The sequence below is a fragment of the Culicoides brevitarsis genome, chromosome 2, assembly GCF_036172545.1.
Source record: "Culicoides brevitarsis isolate CSIRO-B50_1 chromosome 2, AGI_CSIRO_Cbre_v1, whole genome shotgun sequence".
Taxonomy (NCBI): Eukaryota; Metazoa; Arthropoda; class Insecta; order Diptera; family Ceratopogonidae; genus Culicoides; species Culicoides brevitarsis.
The window spans coordinates 6,324,298-6,344,180 of record NC_087086.1 but is presented as its reverse complement, the minus strand read 5'-3'; the positions used below and the strand labels follow the sequence as shown (position 1 = coordinate 6,344,180).

The 19,883-nt window shown below is 30.6% G+C and overlaps 8 protein-coding genes across 8 annotated transcripts; 6 read left to right on the top strand and 2 right to left on the bottom strand.

Moving 5' to 3' along the window:
• Positions 1-3,578: 3,578 nt before the first annotated feature.
• Positions 3,579-5,388, bottom strand: LOC134832370 (zinc finger protein OZF-like). Its single transcript, XM_063846364.1, has 2 exons — positions 4,461-5,388; positions 3,579-4,395 (listed from the first exon to the last, which is right to left on the bottom strand). Exons 1-2 carry the CDS (start codon positions 5,365-5,367, stop codon positions 3,899-3,901), a joined length of 1,404 nt encoding a protein of 467 aa, XP_063702434.1. The 5' UTR covers positions 5,368-5,388; the 3' UTR covers positions 3,579-3,898.
• Positions 5,389-5,477: 89 nt separating this feature from the next.
• LOC134832375 (COX assembly mitochondrial protein homolog) lies at positions 5,478-5,933 on the top strand. The gene has a single exon (XM_063846370.1). It carries the CDS (start codon positions 5,517-5,519, stop codon positions 5,880-5,882), a length of 366 nt encoding a protein of 121 aa, XP_063702440.1. The 5' UTR covers positions 5,478-5,516; the 3' UTR covers positions 5,883-5,933.
• LOC134832371 (tRNA-splicing endonuclease subunit Sen2) lies at positions 5,908-6,973 on the bottom strand. Its single transcript, XM_063846365.1, has 2 exons — positions 6,272-6,973; positions 5,908-6,216 (listed from the first exon to the last, which is right to left on the bottom strand). Exons 1-2 carry the CDS (start codon positions 6,774-6,776, stop codon positions 5,945-5,947), a joined length of 777 nt encoding a protein of 258 aa, XP_063702435.1. The 5' UTR covers positions 6,777-6,973; the 3' UTR covers positions 5,908-5,944.
• Positions 6,974-7,021: 48 nt separating this feature from the next.
• On the top strand, positions 7,022-11,254 carry LOC134832374 (uncharacterized). Its single transcript, XM_063846369.1, has 5 exons — positions 7,022-7,162; positions 9,134-9,186; positions 9,501-9,541; positions 9,605-9,708; positions 10,909-11,254. Exons 2-5 carry the CDS (start codon positions 9,146-9,148, stop codon positions 11,104-11,106), a joined length of 384 nt encoding a protein of 127 aa, XP_063702439.1. The 5' UTR covers positions 7,022-7,162; positions 9,134-9,145; the 3' UTR covers positions 11,107-11,254.
• On the top strand, positions 11,120-11,542 carry LOC134832373 (uncharacterized). Its single transcript, XM_063846368.1, has one exon. It carries the CDS (start codon positions 11,120-11,122, stop codon positions 11,540-11,542), a length of 423 nt encoding a protein of 140 aa, XP_063702438.1.
• Positions 11,543-11,621: 79 nt separating this feature from the next.
• LOC134832372 (ankyrin repeat domain-containing protein 39) lies at positions 11,622-12,469 on the top strand. Its single transcript, XM_063846366.1, has one exon. It carries the CDS (start codon positions 11,622-11,624, stop codon positions 12,222-12,224), a length of 603 nt encoding a protein of 200 aa, XP_063702436.1. The 3' UTR covers positions 12,225-12,469.
• A 928-nt stretch (positions 12,470-13,397) lies between these two features.
• Positions 13,398-15,743, top strand: LOC134830051 (actin-binding protein IPP). Its single transcript, XM_063843406.1, has 2 exons — positions 13,398-15,373; positions 15,439-15,743. Exons 1-2 carry the CDS (start codon positions 13,622-13,624, stop codon positions 15,508-15,510), a joined length of 1,824 nt encoding a protein of 607 aa, XP_063699476.1. The 5' UTR covers positions 13,398-13,621; the 3' UTR covers positions 15,511-15,743.
• A 1,391-nt stretch (positions 15,744-17,134) lies between these two features.
• LOC134831233 (zinc finger protein 700-like) lies at positions 17,135-19,082 on the top strand. The gene is made up of 2 exons (XM_063844908.1): positions 17,135-17,220; positions 17,284-19,082. Exons 1-2 carry the CDS (start codon positions 17,218-17,220, stop codon positions 18,682-18,684), a joined length of 1,404 nt encoding a protein of 467 aa, XP_063700978.1. The 5' UTR covers positions 17,135-17,217; the 3' UTR covers positions 18,685-19,082.
• Positions 19,083-19,883: the final 801 nt, after the last annotated feature.

Genomic DNA, 19,883 nt, shown 5'->3' with positions numbered 1-19,883 from the left:
ACGAAGCTGAATGGTTGAATGCTCCTCAAAGTTTTAAACTGGAAAATTTTTATTCAAAGCTAATTTTGTACTTTTGCATGGTCTGAGGCAAAAAACCATTTTTTTTTTCGTTGCTTTGTTTGGCAAATTAAAATGTTTCTGCTTACATTTACAACTCACACACAGGCGGCGGAAAAAATGCACCTTTTGACAGGAGAAGAGACGAGTCAAAGGTAAATAGCAAGTGCTTTGTGCAAATAAGAGAAAAATACGGCGATGATGCAAGGCGGCGCAAGTAAATATTTGCATAAGAATCCAAACTACTCTCTCGACATAAATCGACTCAATTAGCATCAATTTCGCTTTTTCTTCGTAAAATCCGTAATCCAGAGAGAGAGAGAGAGAAAATTGAATAAAATGCCTCAATGGACTCCAAGTTATTAAAACCGATATATGGTTATTTATTTATTTTAATATTAAATTTAAATTTCGGAGCAATTAAAATTCTAAGGATAAGTCGGGCGAAGTGCAGAAAAACGAGAAACAATTTGCAATAAATTTTCCAAAATTGTCTTTTTAAATGTTTTTGTTTCGTTTGTTGTTGTTGTTTTGCAAAAGCAAAATTAAATTTCGATAAGGAAATAATTGGATAAGAAAATTATTTTATTTGTTGGAGATTTAAGATTTTTTCAATAAACAACAAAAAAAAGTTAATTAAAAAAATAAAATTTAGAATTAAAATTGACAGTTTTAGATAAAAATAAATTTCAATGAAGATTTCGTTATGAATATTAAAAGCCACATTTGAAATAGAATCAATTAACAAACAGTTTTAAGCTCATTTGTTTGCGTTTGATTCTGGTTAAAATATGTAACACTGTGGGACGAATTATTTAATTTACTCAAAATTATTTTTTTTTTATTTTTATAAATTTATTATTTTTTTAATAATTTTATTTTTATTTAAAAAAATGATTTAATTTTTTTTATTTTTTTTTCAATATTTTTATTAATTTATTTATTTATTTTTTTTTTGAGGAAAATAAAATAATAAAAAATGAGAAAATATTTTATATTTTTTAATCAAAATAAATTTAAATATTTAATTTAAATAATTAAATAAAAAAAATAATTTTTCGTTAAAATTTTACAAATAATAAAATAAATTTTCTTTGTGAAGACATTAATATTGAAATTAAAATGAAAAAAAAAAAATTAGTAACGTAAGCAAAACAATTTTTTGCAAAAATTTCTATTTTAATTTTTATAAAGTATATATTTTATTTTTTGATATTTTTCATTAATTAAAAAAAATATATAATTTTTAATTGTTTAGTAATTAATTTTTTATATTTTTTTTTAATTTAAAAAAAATATATTTTTAATTGTTCAATAATATTAAGTTTATTTATTTTATTTAATTATTTATATTTTGATATTTTTTTCTTTAATTTAAAAAAAATAATTTTTAATTAATAAATTTTTAATTAAGTTATTAATAAATTTTCATTTATTTAAAAATTAATTAATGTAAAATATTTTTTTTATTTTTTTGTTAAATTTTTAAAATATTTTTAAAAAAAATTGAAAAATCGTCCTAAAATTTTTCAAATTCACCCCACAGTGACAAACAATATAAAATAACCAAATTTCTGTAAATAATACCGTTAATGGAAACTATTCGACCGATTAATTACTTACACTCGCCAATGCACCGCAAAAATTGAAATGCATGATTATTTCCCAATAATTTTCCGAATATTTGTTCTGTTGCTGAAACCCTTTTTACGAATTAAATTATTGAACTAAAAAAAAAAGTTTACAGCTGCCCATTTGATTTATGTGCACTTATAAAATTTTTTAAAACCCTTTTTTTTTTTGAAAACCAAGAAACGAAGGAAACAGACAAAAAAGCGATAAAAACTACAAGAAAGTGTAGCAAAAGTTCAATTTACAACTTCCCATCATCATCATCGTCGCATCATCGGCACAAATTGAAAGGCGAACGAAACAATGGCAAAAACATCTCAGCTGCTGAAGATAACTTTTATTTTTATTTTATATATCCGTTTCAAACTCGTTCAAGTTTTCCTCTCGTGCTGTACGAGGTAATGAACGCACTCAGTCAGTTATGACTTACAACTACCCTCGCATTACAGAAGAGTTTCTCCTTCTGACAAGAGATAAGATGAATAGAAAAACTTTTCCCATATAATAATTTTCATTTGTTCACATTCAATAAATTTCTTCTTCTTCGTCTTCTTCTGCCGCCGCTCGAAAATAAATTGTATCCTTTTTTAAAAAACAAAAGCTCAGTTCGCACAAATTTCTTCCGTTTCCAATCACATTTCCGCCGTCGCACGAGAAAAAAAAACTGAAAAAGTGGAAGAATTGATATTATTATTATCTGTCTCTTGGGTGTAATAAAATTAATGCCACTTCATTGGTTTCAGCAAATGCATTGTCTTATCTTTTTTTTTTGCGCCCGAACATCGTTGTTTGTCGATGGTAATTCACTTTGGCGGTAGGAGCTTTGAAAGAACATCCAGTTTTTATGGTTCACTGAATACATTTTACTTTTCAACTGAATGAGTGATTTAAGGAGGTGAAGTAATAAATGCGCTAAAAGCAAAATAATGGAACGATTTTTTTTTTTTTTTTTTTTTTTTTTTTTTTGAATAAACGTGAGTTGAATTATTTTAATTTTTTCAAGAGTTTTCAAATATTTTTCAAGAAAATTAAAAAAAAAATTATTTAAGTAAAATTTTATTTTATTCACAGACTTAAATTTAATTTTATTAAATTAAAATAAAATTTTAAAATAAAAATAAAAAAAATAAATAAAAATTAAAAAAAATTAAATTTAAAAAAAAAATTATTTTATTTATATTTAGGCCGCTCCAAATGAAACTCAATAGTTTTGTCCAAAATTTTATAAATAAAAATGGGGGGGGCAAAAAAAAAAAAAAAATTTGAAATACTTTTTTTCATACAAAATGCCAATTTTTTTGTAAATTTTTGATTTTTAATGAATATTTTTGTTGTTTTGACTTTTTTACATTGATATTTGTGTATCAAAAATTGATTTAAAAATTTTTTAATTAAAATTGAAAAAAATGAATTTTAAAAAAATAACTGTTAAAATTTTTTTGAAAACAAAAATTCAATAATTTTTATAAAAATTATTTTTAAAAGAAAATTTTATGTTAAAATACGATTTTTAAGACAAAAATTACTAAAAATTGAAAAATTTTCTTGAAAGTTTTATGAAAAATTATGGAAATACACCAAAAATCGGTAATTTTTGATGAAATTTTTAACTTTTTTTTTTATTTTGCCCCATTGGATTTTCGAATTTAAAATGGGGCATCGGACAAAACTATTGAGTTTCGTTTGGAGCGGCCTTATTTAAGGAAGAAAAATTTGAAAAAATAAATTACAAATAAATTAATTAAAAATTTAAAAAATGATACTAAGTATCAAAAATGTGTTTAAATAGGAATTTGGGTTAAAATTGATTTAAATGATTTTTTTTTTCAATTTTTTTTAAATTATATTTTAGCAATTTGAATAAAATTATGTATGGTAGACAAAAAAATTAATGAAAAAACAGACAAAAAATTTATAAAATATTTTTTAAAAAAATTATAAAATATTAATTTTTGTTTTTTTTTAATTTTTATAACAATTTAAAAAAATTATTTTAATTGATATTTTTTTTAAATACCATAAAAATTAATCATTTTTGTAACAATTTATTAAATTTATGAACTTTTTCTTCTCTTTTTATTTTTTTTCTTAATAGAGATCTAAAGCAATGAAAACTGAATCTTCATTTCGAATTTATTTGTACCCTCATTATTAATTTAAGCCATCAATTGCTTCATGTTGACATCCGGAGAAAAATTATCGAAATTTTTTAATTTATTTTTTTCAAAACTTCTCTTCTTGGACCAAAACTTGGACCTTTTTCCTTAATTCCTTTCATTTTTTTCTTCATTTCTGCCATTTGTTGTGAATGCCTGCGTTTTATGTGTCTGGATTTGTTGCCCGAATTATTGAACGATCGTCCGCAAAAGTTGCAAAAATGCCTCGGAATGCCGTTATGGATGCTCATGTGATCTTCAAAGGTGTTTTTCCGCTTGAACGAAGCATTACACGTTGAACAAGTATACGGTTTTTCACCGGAATGGATCTTCATATGCAATCGCAGATACTTGTGCGTCGTCGTTTCCAACCCGCAAATATCGCATTTCAGATGCAACTTTGACTCGACATGAATTTGCTTGTGTTTTTGCAGATATTTGACGAAAATTCCGCAAATATCGCATTTATGACGAACACTTTTCGTGTGACGAGCTTTGATATGAGCTGTTAAGTCGGCTTTCGAAAGACATTCTTTGCCGCATGTTTCACCTTTAAAATAAAAAATTTAAAAAAAATTAATTTTTTTTTCAAAAAAAGTCAAAAATTTTACTCACAAATTGGTTTTTCGAGGTCCATGTGAAACCTTCGATTGTGTGTCATGAGAGAATATTTCGAAACGAACGATTTTTCGCACAATTTACAATTTTGACGTTTCTCTGGCTCCGTTTTCGTGCGATGGAGACGATTTATGTGATCAGCTAAATCCTTTTGGACATGAAATTTTTTGTGGCAATGATCGCATTCGAATTTTTTCGCTTCGTCAGGATTGTGTCTCAATTCATGATCTCTTAAAGTGTATTTATCCGGCAATAATTTCTGACAAATTTTGCACATAAAGTCGACAGGATTCAAATGAACTTCGTTATGATTGACTACAGACTTCTTTGTGAAGAATTGCTTGTTACAGCAACGAACGTACCCTCGAATCCCGTGTTTGGCTTGATAATGATCCGACATTTGACTAAAAGTTGGGAAATTTTGCGCGTCACAAAGCTCACAAATGAGATATTTGTCGATTTCAGGAACTTTTTGATGTTTTTTGGAAGTTTCCAAGTGTTCTTCGTCCATGTGTTGCTTCAAAAATTGCTTCGAAGAGAAATTTTCTTCACACAAGTGGCAGATGAAAGACTCGGAACTCGTTTCAAATGCTTCTTCTAAGTATTCAACATCCATTTGGAGCTCAGGATCTTGTTTGACGAACACATTTTCACTCCGTTCGAGACTTTCCTCTATTACTTTTTGATTTTTTTGTACATTTTCGATGAACGCGGCGGTGGATAGTACTCGAGAATGGCATTCAAGACACAAAATTGATGGATTTTTATCTATTTCCACAGGATTGAAGTGAAAAATCTGAATGATTTTATCAACGAGGTCCGAATATTGTTGGATATCCACGAATTCTGTGACTTTTTCAAGGTTTGACAAGCAAAATCGACAATAAGGTAAGCTTAAATCCATTTTCCTTCCGATAAAAATATTTTTGTTTTGATTTTTTAGCATTTTTGAGACGAATGAAAGTGATAAAGTCAAAACGGATGTCACATTTCGACTATCCTCCGTCAAATCCGTCAGCTGTTTCCAAAAGCAAAGATTTTTAGCATCCAAAAATGGTTCATAACAACACCGGAGGTCCTCATGGCTTGGGCGATCCCGACGACAGATCGCTGCGAAAGGTCGAACTTGAAGTTTGCATCCCGAAAATCATACGCGAACGCACAAAACTCTACAAATGCCCTGAGGAAGTGAAGGAATTCGAGAATTGCTGCAAGGAAAAGGGCCTCATGATGTGGTATTCGTGCCAAAAACAGAACGAAAACCTAAAAAAATGTCAAATTAAATGGTATGCCGACGAGGAATTGAAGAAGGAATGCACGGAAATTTACCTCGCGGAACGCGCCGAATTCCGAAGAACGGGAATCACGAAGAAACAGAAAGAATGGATGAAAAATAATCCGGGAAAGCCGCTGCCGTAGATCCATAAGTAGTCATAATGTTAGAAAAAGAGATTTTATTTGGCGATTAAACGAATAGAAAATTACGTTGAGACGCTTTTGGTGCCTTTCCACAGGTTGAAACGCTTAAAGGTGAGTAATCGAACGCGAAAATCACGCAATCGAGTGAGAAGATCCATTGAATTTGCACTTGGAGGAACAACTTCGATGACGAGACACTCCTTTTTACTCGTCTCTGAGATGCGATACCATCCGAGAAATTGTTTTGAAGGAAATTTGTCCTCGGTATCGAGCGTATTTCGGACTTTAACCGTAAATTGTGAGTGAAAATATTGAGGCCCAAGTTGGTAAAGTACTAAAAATGGGAAAAATTTAATCTAAAAATTTGAAAAATCGAAAAATTTACTTACAAAAGTCACTTCCGAAGTTTGTTCCATCTTTCACAACCCAATTTTTCGCTCTGCAATATTGATATGCCACGAAATTTGTTACGAAATTTCTTTTGGCTTCGATAAATTTCATCAAAATCTCTTCTGAAGTCATCTCACGATCATTTTCATCGAATATTCGAAGCACTTTTAACGAAAAATGCAAGAAAAAGGCCTCTTCTGGAAATAATTTCAAGTCCTCCGTCAATTCACAACGCCCTAAAATGGTATTTTCTTCAGAATTTTCCTCTTCCGATGCAAATCCGTCACGAATTTCGTAAAATCTTTCGTTCACGAATTGTTTCTGGAAACGATTACTAACTCCGAAGCATCCATTTTCATGTAATTCTTGCGCTTCTTCAGGATTTGTGACCAAAACTGATGATTCTGAGAGCTTTCCTTTGTATTTTGGCTCACTTGGGATCTCTGTGACAGGCAAAAACTTCGGAAATGAAGGCAAAGGCGTTCGATATTTACGAAAACTCATTTTTTTCAACCGGCAACTTCAGTTTTAAGCTCTTTCGGGCGATGTCACTTGAAGTTTTTGATGAAAATTGTTCAAAACTAGCCTTGAGTCTCGATTTCAGGTAAGAAATTTCCAAAATTCTTCAAATTTCATTAAAAATTTAACTTTTTTGACTGAAATTCTTTATTTTAATCCTCACAGATTGCGACATAGTCCCTTGCCTCGCGTCAAATTGTGCCTCATTCAACCTACTCGGCAATTCGTGCCCAAAAATTAACAAGTGCGAGTGTCGGTCATCAAGCAATCCCGTATTAAAAGTTGAATTTTTCCATCAAATACTTGCCAAAAGTGACAATTTCGGCATTTGTTCGTGAAATCATAGCATGTTGCAGTAATTAAACGATCAGGTAATGCAAAAAGTGTCAGCTGGAGCTCGAGAAATGCGAAAAACAAGTTTCGGCTCATTAGACTCCATTTTACTGTACGTCGCTTGTGTAACGTAGGAGACGTAAAAAGGCATAAATTACCTTTGGAGCCATTAAAAAAGTATAAAAATCCGTAAAAAATGCGTTTTTCGACCGAATATGAGGAAAAATGAGACGCAAAAAAATCACTTTGAAAAAAAAAAAATTTTTTTTGATGAATGTGTTAACAAGAAAGTGTCGTCATCTCACACAGTGTGGATTCAATTGTCGTAAACAACACCCAACGGTGTGTTTAGCTGTTGTTGTCGTCACGTAAAGTACTCGCAATGCCCATTAAAAGCTAATTAATGCGTGTTGCTTATCGATTTTCTCCCATTTTCACCTGAAATCCAAAGGAAAACGTGTAATTTTCGGATGTCGTTCACATTTTTATGGCACCTCGCAGCGAAAGTATGAATGAAAATCCGTTCGTGAGTCTCGTAAACGACTAACTTGCATACAAATCGTTGTTTACTCCGATAAATAATTAACGGTTTGTCCACTTTTCGATCGTTTTTCCCCGAGAAATGACAAAAATTCGTCAAATCGGTGAAATTTTCACGCAGATGACTCACAATTTTTTAATTTAATAGACAAATTACGTGACACTGAGTCCAATTATGCGTTATACAATGCCACAATTTATCGATTCACACGGAAAAAAAAAGTGTCGTCGTATTATGTCATGAACTTTAACATTTGTGTCGATGCTCGACGAACATGGGGAGGGAATGGAATGTAGACAACTGGAGGAACAGGTAGCAGAAATCTAGTATCAAATGACAATTGACAGAGAATCGACGTCGTGTCGACAAATAAAAAAAAATATAAACATAAAAAGTTGTCCTTTTTGGGGATTTTTACACGAAATTTTTTGTTTAAGTGAGAAGAAGGGGATTAAAAGTGCGTCAAAACATACAAAAAAAAATATAAAAATGTGATTTTGTGAGAAAATGTTGCCTTGAAAGAGGGCAAGGTTAATAAATGAATGAAAGTTTTTGCTATTGAAAAAAATAGAAAATTAGAATTTTTACCATGACCTCAACAGTAAAGTGCGATTTTACGAGAAAATTGACCAATGAAATTTTTAAAATAAGTTTATGAAATAAAAATGTATTAAATTTAATTTATTTTTAATTAAATTTAATTTTATTTTAATCAAATTATATTTTTATTAAATTTTATTTTTATTTTATTCAAATTTATTTCATCTCCAATATTGCAAAAAAAAATTCAAATCGATAAAAAATATTAAATTAAATTAAAAATTTTAGTCATTAGTTTTATTTTTTTCTAAATTTTAATAGTTGTCTCTTTTATAAAAATTTTATGAAAATTAAAATTTTTATGAAAAAAATAAAATAAAAAAATTTTTTTAAATCTAAATATTTTTTACATATTTATTATTTATTTATTTTTTTTTTTATTTCTCATAAATATTTATATTTTTTATAAATATTTATTAAAAAAAATTAAAATTTTTTTTTTTATTTTTAATTTTAGTTTGTTTAAATATTTAAAAAAAATAAAATTTTGAACAATTTTAAAAATTATTGTGACATTTTCTCACAAAATTACAATTAAAGAAAGTTTAGAAGATAAATTTTAAGGTTTTTATGTCAATTTTTTTAAATTTTTGTTATGAAACTTATAAAAAAAAATTATTTGAAAAAAAAAATTAAATTAAAAACGTAATTTTTATTAAAAATGAACAAGGACCTTTAAATAAAAATCAATTTTACAAAAATCGTCTTACTAAAATCAAATTAATTTCATAAATTAAAAAAAAATTAAAGTTTAAAAAAAAATTAAATGAAAACTAAAAACCTAGAAAACTTTTTTCTCATAAAATCATTCAAAAATGTTCAAAAAAACAAAATAATTACAAATGTTTCCATCTTTTTTTCTTTCCAGAACTGATATTCAATGCCATATATTCTGATACGAGGAAATTTATCTTCCTATAGGTGAGTAACTAACAGCTGCTTTATTTTTCTTGTTGCTATTGTTGTTATTTGGTTGCATTGATTGTCATGAATAAATACACTCGTCGTCGTCGTCGCATACGATGATGATGCGAGAAAGCGAATGGTTTAGTCCGAATAATAATTTTTATGTCATTATTATCATATTTTATGTTTTTCTTCCATCATTTAGTATTAAATATGGGAAATTTTTTTTTTCGTACCTTCTTGTTGTTTTTTTAACAAAGACTCTAAATCAAGTTGCATGTTGGTGTTAAAAAAATACTAATTTTTTGTTTGTTTTTTTCCATGTAAAGCCACAAATATCCGTTTCGTGTGTTAGTGTCTGGGCTAAAAGGTGAGAAAATTGTAAAAAAAAGAATTAAAATGAGTTTTTGATGAATGAAATTTTGTTTTGCAGCCGCTGATATCGAACAACTGAACCGCTTTCCATGCGGTGGTTACTCTGACGAATCGACTATTGTTTATTTGCAGCATCCGTGCATTATTCTTTCTGCTTTAGAGGTAATTATGAGTTTTTTTTTAAATCTGAAAATTTTAAGGAATATAAGTTTTTTTTTAATTTCATAAAAAATTAAAATTTTTAGAAAATTTTCTGTCGTAAAATTTCTTAAAAAAAAATAATTTTGAAAAAATTTTGTATCGAATTCAGTATTTTTTATAAATTTTTTTTACTAAAAATATTTTTTACAAAATTTTTTGTATCAAAATTCAGTATTTTTTTAAAGTTGAATTTTTTTCAAAACTAAAATTTTATAATGTTGAAAAAATAAAAAAATATTTATGAAAGGTTGAAAATTATTTAAATTTTGTAATATACCTATTATATGAAACAATATTTTAAAAAAAAAAATTATTATATTTGATTAAAACTATTTATATTTTTTAAAAAGATTTTTTTATCTAAAAATTTTCTAAAATTAGATTAAAATTTTCAAATTTTAATGTAAAAAATAAAAATATTCATAAAAGGTCAAAAATTATTTTTTTTCAAATAAAAATATCAATTTTTTGTCTCCCCCCCCTCGGATTTTGTCGAAAAAATTCAGGGGGAAAAATAAAAATTAAATATAAAATACAAATATTTTTGACATATTTTGGAATTTTTATATTAAAAAATCATGAAAAATTACTGTTTATGGTAAAATTATACAAAAAACTAAAGAAATTTGCTTAATTAATTAAATTTGCTTAAAACATTTTTTTGAAAGTCACGTGAAAAATAATTTATGTTGATTTTTCTTTACTTTTAATTTCAAATTTAAAATAATATAAACTAAAATTAAATAAATGTAAAGAATCAACGTTTAACGTCTAAAAACGTTAAAAAATTACAAACAAAATATTCAAAAATATTTTTTTTTTTATTTCCCCCCCCCCCCCCCTCGAATTTTTGAAAATATTAAATTTATTCGCCTTAAAATAAATAAATTTTTAAATTCAATAATAATTTTTCAAAAAAAAAAAAATTTTTTTTTTTTCAAATTTTATTTATATTTAAAATATTCTTTTTTCATTTCAAATAATTTTTTTTTTAATTTTAAAATATTTTTTTTTTATTTTTAATCAATTTTTTTTAAATTATAATTTTTATTTTTTTTTATTTTTTTAATTTATAAATATTTAGGATTTTTTTTTTGAGTTAAAAAAAAATTCAAATAAACTTTAACCCATAAAATTAATAAAATTTATTATTTTTTTCAGGTTTTGGGATATCGTGTAGTTGCAAGTAGTTCAACGGCAGTAAAGCAGGACTACAATGAGTACATGTGGACTATGAGAAAGGAGTTTAACGAGCCAGATCCCTTTTACAGCGAAACGTCATCGGCAATTATCGAACGCGACAACTTAGCAAATAGCGGGCGCGAAGACGGCTTGAACAAAATCGACGTTCCCGAATAAACCAGAAATCTCAATGGAATCATCTAGTTCACCGCCACAAACGATAGCGACGCAAACCAATCAAATTCACAGTTCCACGACACCCACGCAAACCGTATCCAGTCAAATTTCCGTAAACGCGCAATCCGCAGCTGCTGCTGCGCCCAACGTCGTTGCGATTCCCGTGCCCGTTGTGCCGCCCCTCGAGAGCACCTACTACTACGTTTTCGTGCGCGGAAGCATCTATTCGGACTTTGGTTCGTTATTTGGACTCACGCAAGACGAAATTACGGCATTGAGTACGCGCTACAACAACAAAGTATCGTGCGTCGACAACGGGATTATGATCAAAGCACCTCCCGTTGATCTCATCAATTCACTTGCACAGCTCGGCTATAAAGTTGTTTGCGCCACAGGCGAGTCGGAAATCACTTGGACCTTACAGCGCGAAGGATAAACACACATTTCATCCCATTTTTTTAAGTTTTAAGTCACTTTTTTTCGTTTTTAAGTTTTTTTTTTTAGTTAAGATTTCGATGACACATCCGTTTCCGAGTCAGGCTAATCTGAGGAAGACAAATCACAATTGCGTGGGTATCGTGAATCACATCCAGCCGAATCCCTCGGTGTCCCAAACGCTCGAAGAGCTCGATTTTGATCGCGGAATTTGGGCGTGCGCCATGTACGGCGACTACGATGCTCTTGCGAAGCACATCAAGAAAGGGCATGTCAATGATCGCGACGCCAACGGATACACGGCACTCCATTATGCCATTCGAACGGGTTACACGCGATCTGTGACGATGCTTTTGGAAGCGGGAGCCGACGTGAATGCCCAAACGAATGGCGGCGCGACACCTTTGCATCGGGCTGCGCTCTGGGGACACACCGAAATACTCAAAATGCTGCTCAGTATTCGCGGTATTCGGATCGACGTGAAAAACGAGGATGGGCAAAATCCGTTGCATCGCGCCGCTGAGGGAAATCACATTGAGGCATGTCGTTTGCTGCTTGCGGCAGACAAGCAACTCAAGTATGATCGCGATGTGCAAGGACGACTGCCCTTCGATTTGGCGGATGACGATAACACGGAACTGCTGCAATTGCTGGTAGTTGATCTGCCTGCGGGTTACATCTGAAACGCATGTGATAACTGACAAGTGCTTTGGTTAACGAACTCCCAACTAACAATTACGACGAAAAAAAATATATTTACAAGAAAAATTATTTTTTGTAGAATTCATCATCTTTATATGTGTTTAATATAAAAAAATAAGAAAATTATATGAAAAATAGAAAAAAAAAACAAATAAATAGATCAAAATACTTCAAACTATGTTACTAATTATATTTACAAGTAATAAAATACTAATAAAGTGAATCATTCAGTCAAAAGTCAAAAACTTTTTAATCCTCTCGATTTTTTTTTTATTGAACTTTTTGGGCTTCATTTCAAAAATCGAAAAAAAATTGAAACTTTTATCCAAATTGACAAGGAATTTTCAAAAATTTTATATATTTATAAAAATTTTTTTTTTGTTTAAATTTTTAAGCTTGAAATTGATCAAAAGTCTGCCTTTGAAGCCCATTTGATAATTTTTATTGATCAAAAGTTATGATGCCTTTGGATGCATTTTTGATAGTTCTTAGGCTTAAAAATTGAATACGTAATTTTCATTTTGAGAGCCCATTTGATAATTTTTAGGCTTGAAATTGATCAAAAGTCATACAAAAGTGCTTTTGATGCCTTTCTGATGGTTTTTAAGCTTAAAAATTGAAAAATAAAAAATACGTAATTTTCATTTTGAAGGCCCATTTGATAATTTTTAGGCTTGAAATTGATCAAAAATCATACAAAAGTGCTTTGGATGCCTTTTTGATGGTTCTTAAGCTTGAAAATTGAAAAATAAAAAATACGTAAAAATTACGTAAAAAATACGTAATTTTCATTTTGAGAGCCCATTTGATAATTTTTAGGCTTGAAATTGATCAAAAATCATACAAAAGTGCTTTGGATGCCTTTTTGATGGTTCTTAAGCTTAAAAATTGAAAAATAAAAAATACATAATTTTTATTATGAAGGCCCATTTTATGATTTTTACGCTTGAAATTGATCAAAAATTATGGAAAGTTGATATGAATGTCATTTTGATGGTTCTTAAGCTTTAAAATTGAAAAATAATTTTTTTTAACAAACTACCAGTCGTCGCCATAACCCAACGAAATAATTGAGACGAATGCAAATGATAAATTCCATCAGCTGATTTTCTGCTAATTCAACGAATTTGTCTTCATGCTAATTCAACAAAAATTTTAAGTGAAAAAAATCCAAAAATCACGCAAATTCTCCAATTTCAATCGAAAAATCATCCAAATTTGCACAAAAAATCGCAACAAGTGACAAACACAAAAAAAAATCTTCTGAAATTAGTCGTAAAATCGACAAAACCAATAGGCGGGGCACAAAATTCCTTCACATCAAATTGACGGAGAGAGAAAGTATTTTTTCATGTTCGTCTACGACTGAAAAAAAATCATGCCTCCCTTGAACAGCTTCGGCGGCGAGACTCAACAACAGCACAATAACAACAACAGCAACAGCACATCAGGCACAAATGCGAATCAACCGCAAGTCCCGTCGCAAGATCGTCGTTTCCAGAGCATTTCGTATGAACACAAATTACTGCAAAACCTGAATCTCCTGCGTCTCGACTCGAGATTCTGCGATGTTGAAATTGTCGCCGGAAAAAGCGTCATAAACGCGCATCGCGTCGTCCTGTCAAGCGCTTCGAAGTACTTTGAGGCGATGTTTCGGCCGGATCTCGGTTTGAGCGAAGGCACACAAAAAACGGTGACTCTCCATTCGATCGACTCGGGGATTTTGCGGCAACTCATTGAATTTATCTACACGGGAAAAGTCGATATCGATCAGAAAAATGTGCAAGAATTGCTCGCAGCAGCAGATATGCTTCAAATTATCGAAGTTGTCGACGGTTGCTGTGAATTTCTCGTGCGCGAATTGCATCCGAGTAATGCCTTAGGAATTTTGCGGTTCGCCGAGACACATTCGTGCGCCGCCCTCGTGCAATCTGCCCAAACATTCGTCAACACACAATTTCCCGAGGTCGCATTGGAACAAGAACTCCTCGATATCGACTCGAATCTCCTCATAAGACTCATTTCCTCCGAAGCGTTGCGTGTCGACAGCGAATGTCAGGTTTTTAATGCCGCTCTGCGTTGGATTAAACACGACACACTCAATCGCCGTCGCTACGTCTTCGATATTCTCGCAAATGTGCGTTTGCCGCTCGTGAATATCCGTTATGTGAATGCCGCTATCGAGGAATGTCACGATGTCTCGCTCCAAGTCGCCTTAAAATCCATCAAAAAAGATCTCGTTTCGGGTCGAGGGCATCTCGTGCCTGTGCGAGTGAGTCCGCGCATCAGTGCGAAAAAGAGCATTTACATAATCGGCGGATCGCGTCGCGAACCAAGCAATTTACAGTCCTGGAAGACAGATTGCATCTTCGAAAGTGTCATCAAATACGACATTTTCCGCAAGGAATGGCAAGAAGTAGCTCCGATGCAAGTTGGGCGCATTTTACCCGGCGTCGCGTCACTCGGCGGCAAAATTTTCGTCTTTGGCGGCGAACGTGGCAGTCAAATTCTCGCAAATGGCGAAGCTTATGATCCCCAAACTGACACGTGGGAACCCCTGTCGCCCATGATAATGCCTCGATGCGAGTTTGGATTGTGCGCCATTGGCGGAACTCTCGTTGCACTCGGCGGATGGGTTGGCGAAGACATCGGAAGCACCATGGAAATGTACGATCCCGTCAAAGATACGTGGATTCGACTTGGAGAATTGCCCGAAGCGCGTTTCAGTATGGGTGTCGTGAGTTTTGAAGGCTTAATTTACATTGTGGGCGGATGCACGACAGCCAGTCGACATCTTCCCGACTTGATAAGTTACAATCCCGTAACGCACGAATGGACAAATTTGGCTCCCATGCAAACGGCGCGTTGTCAAATGGGTGTCGCGATACTCGATAGGAATTTGTATGTCGTAGGGGGGAATAGTTCGCATCAGGAAGTGCTTCGAACTGTCGAAAAATACAACTTTGACGAGGATAAATGGACGACAGTTGCTCCAATGACAGTTCCGAGGGCCAGTCCTGCATGTTGTTCGGCAGATGGATTGTTGTATGTCGCGGGCGGCGATCAAACGTGCGAAGTTAACTTTTATCGGGCACAAATTACGATTACTTCGTTTGAGTGTTATGATCCGGTAAGAGAAAAAAATTGTTTTTTTCCCTGAAATTTTAGAAGAAAATTAAATTTTTGTAATTTTAGGCTACTGATAATTGGCGCGAATGTCCCGATTTGCCGCTTTCGAGATCAGAAGCTGGAGCAGTTGTCGTTTAAATTCTTTTTTTTTTATCACATTCCAAAAAGTTATCTTGTTTCGCGTTTCCTTTTTAACATTTTTATCAAAAATAATCATTTGCAATATAGGAATTTTATATAGATTTTGAAATACTTTTTCATAAATATTGATTGATTTCTTAAGCTTTTTTTCTATTTCACCGTTATTTTTTTTATTTTAAATATTTTTGACATTTTGATTTATTAAAAAATTTTTTATGAATATTTTAAATAATAAAAAAAATTAAAAAATAACGACCAAAAAGTTAAAAAAAATTTTCAAAATATTTTTTTGTTTATATTTTAAAGAGTTAGAAATTCTAAAATTCACAAAATATTAATTATAAAAATATATTTAAAAATTTTTTGAAAAACAATCCAAAATTTAAAAAAATTTACCACTTTTTTGTAAAAAAAAAAAATATTTTCTGAACATTAATAATTTTAGAATTTTTAAAAATTTAAAGAAATTAAAATTAACATTTATCACTAAAAATTCAAAAATAATTAAATTTAAATTTTAAAAGCTAATTTCAGAACATTTTGAATTATTTTAAAGTTTTTTTCGTAAACATTTTGATTAAAATATAAAAAAATTAATTTTTTACTATATTTAAATATAAGGACTAAAAAATATTTTTTTATTTTAATTATTTTTTTACATATTTTAATTAATTTAATTAATTAAATATTATTATTTTTATTTTTTAAATTATTTTTTAAATTATTTTTTAAAATTTTTAAATCAAATATTTTAATTAAATTTTTTAGAATATATTTTCAAGAATTATTATTTTTTTTTTTTGATTTATTTTTTTATTCAATATGAATATTTATTTCAGAGAAAAAAAATATAACTATTTATATTTAAATTTTTTTTTTTTAATAAAATTTTCAAAATATTTTTGAAAAAAATTTTAGAAAAATTATTTAAATTATTAAAATTATTATTATTTTTTGAAAATGAAAAAATCATTTAAAAAAATATTAAAAAATCAAAATTAATTAAATAATTCAAAATTGAATAATTTTATAAGTTTTTCATATGAAAATCTAAAAATTTCTATATTTTCAAAAAATTTTATTTCAAAAATGGAACGCGAAACAGAAAACGCTTTTGGAATGCTATAACGGTCCAAAAAAAAACTCTTATTGGATCTGTGGATGTCTCTCTGTCCTGTTTCACTAAAAATAAGCAAAAAAAATCATAATCAAAAAATTAAAAAAAAATTGTTAGAAGCCAAAGATGGATGTCAAAAGTGGTCAAACCACCCTTTGAATGTTGAATGTTGCAAAAAAAAAAATCGCTTAAAAATTATCCGTTGTTACTCCATGACGAAAATTCTATTAATTTTGCACAAAATCTTGCTTTTAACAGAAAATACTGACCAGTATTAGATATTGCGCGTCCCGAAAAATTCATTGTTACTGAGATATTCTATTAATAAGCACCCAAAAAATGAACGTAAATGAATAAAAAATATATTTGAATTAAAAAAAAAATAAATCTGAGTTTGGAGAGCAATTGAAAAGATGTTGTCGAGGTCACGTCATGTATGATCAAGGCCTACTGCAATGACGCTGTACGTGTTTCCATAGTGTTTACCATCGGAAGTTTGCCAATTTGCGGAATTCATGTCGTCGTCGCACCAAATTCGCCTCTAAATTCCCTCTTTCATCGCTTTTTCGTGAAATTTCCTGCGCAAAATGGTGAGTAAAGTGCCTTTTTCATGCAAAAAATAAAATTCTTATTGGATTTTTGCGCATTTCCAGTCGGATTTGTCGGATAGTTGTCGCTGTTGCTTGTTGGATGTTTCGTGCCTCGACATTTCCAAGTACTTTTCGCTCGATGATCCGATCCAATTGGCATTCAATGTGCACGATGCGACAGATTTCGATGGCAAATCGTATCGTACGGTGTTCGAAGAGTATGCGGGCTTCAAAGTGCTGCCCGGAGAACCGGATAATTTGTGTGCAAATTGTCGAACGCGTCTCCTGGATGGATGGAAATTCTGGAAATTGCTGCGAAAAACGCAAAATGTGCTGCAAGAGACACTTTTGAAGGAAGCTACGAGTTGCGGGGAGGAAATTTCCGTGACGCCGCCCGTTATTACGATTGTCGATAGTGCCGCTGTGGAAAAGGAAGAACGACAATTGGCGGAAGAAACGAAAGATATCTTGGCATATCTCGCTGAAGACCTAAATATCTCCGAGGAATGCAAAAATATTGATACTTTACCGCCTTTGACGCTGGATTTGGACTTGGATGCGTTAATTGATGGTCACGCAATCTCGATGAATCTCGACGGAAGCAGTCCGAAGAAGAGAATTTGCCCGTTTAGCCCGAATAAGGCGTATAAAAACATTGATATGCATTTGTCGCGGAAGCATCGCGACTTGAAGACAATAAAATGCACGACAATGGGATGTCGGCGCACTTTTTACACTGCCGAGATGTTGTCGGAGCATCTTTCGAAGGATTGCGGAAGACGCCCGAGTGTTGTGAGAACCGAAAATCAGCAGAATTTCACATGTAAATTTTGTGGCAGAGACTTTGATGCGTATCAAAAGGTCCGTTCGCACGAAAATGCACACAGAACTCGCATTAAAGCGGCGAAAGAAGGTCCCCGATACAAATGTGACATCTGCCAGAAGTTGTTTATGGAGAAAAAAAATGTTCGGTTGCACATTGAGTCCGTACATTTGCGTCTTCAGAAGCTCCGTTGTGCCAAATGCGACGCAAAATTCTTCTCAGACTCCGGATATCGCTACCACATGACGAAATTTCACAAGAATCACGAGACCTTCAAGTGTCAGGAGTGCGATTACGAGACCAAAGTACGTTTTATGTTGACGCGCCATCAGAAACGACACGAAAAACCGGCGACAGACGACGAAATTGTGAATCACGAATGCCCCCTTTGCCTTACGAAACTCAAGACAAATCAATTGTTGCACACGCATTTACAAAAGGTGCACGGCTCCAAAATCATTCTGTGTAAGATGCCCAAAAAAGCCTCCTCGGAGTCGTCGGAAGACGAGAAACAACGTCAGCTGCAACGCCAGAAGCAACTCGAGTACGAGGAGGAAGTCATCAAGCAACAGGGCGAAATTTTGGCGGAAATCAATCATCAGCGATCGCCCAGCAGTCAATTATTATTGAGTAATTTTTAGACACCGTAACACGTAGAACGTAGTTGAACGCTTTATTAGAACGAGTAGGAATGTAGATTTTAAGGCAACAACAATTTTTTTTATTGAACTTCGATTCATCGCTCGAGACGACGATCGAGACAGACTGAATGCTGACAGTGATAATTGTTTCTTTTTTTAGCTGGCTTTTGCTGGATTCGCGATTTTTAAACAGCTACTGTTGATATTTGATAACGGGAACAAACACGATGAGGTACGCAGCTCGCGCGAATTTATTTCATGTACCACTGTTCCTTATGAAAAAAAAATATTTTTAAGTTTTTTGTACTCAAACTCATTCTAATATTAAAAAAGTTGCACAAAAACTGCATGAAATTCTTGCAGCGGAGTGCAATGGTAGTTTTTAAGGCTTTATGTGATTGCTACGTTTTTGAAACGGAATAGAATAGCCATGAATTTGAATTGTAAAAGCGCTCGAAAAATTATTTAAAAGCAATTTTTAAACAATTTCAGTGATTTAAAAAAATTTTGCTCAAAATTTAATTTTGAGTTTTTCTTAAGGGTATGAGCAGATAATTTTTTTAAACGAGATGACAATTAAAAAATTTGACAGCTAAAAAAATTTTTTTTTTCTGAAATTTTTAAAAAAAATTATAAAATAGTTAATATTTTAGTTATTCTCAAGTTTTTTTTATTAAAATTTTATTTATGTTTTCGTAACAAAAATTAAAAATTTTACAAAAATAAAATATTAAATTGTCAAAATTTGAAAAATAAAAAAAATTGGCAGCTAATATTTTATAAGACATTTTTGAGAACAAAAATTTAAAACTCGTAAAAAAATTATTTAATTTTATTTTATTTTTTTTTTCTTCAGATTTTTAACAAAAAATGTTCTATGTAATTTTTTGTGACATCTGTCAAATTTTGGTTCAAATTTATTTTTTTTTAATTTTCAAATCTCTTAAAAAATTGAAATTTTTGAAAAAAAAAATGTTAAGAAAAAAAATATCAGTGAATGATTCCACAAAATATTTATTTTTCAAAAAAAAAAAAAAATTTTTTAAATCAAAATTTAAAATTTTATCAATATTCGTTCATTTTTTTATTTTTATATTTTTTTAGAAATTTTATAGAAAATAAAAAAAAAATAAATTCAAAAATATTAAAATTCAAATTCAAAAATATTTATTTATTTTCTTAAAAAAATGTTCTTTCAT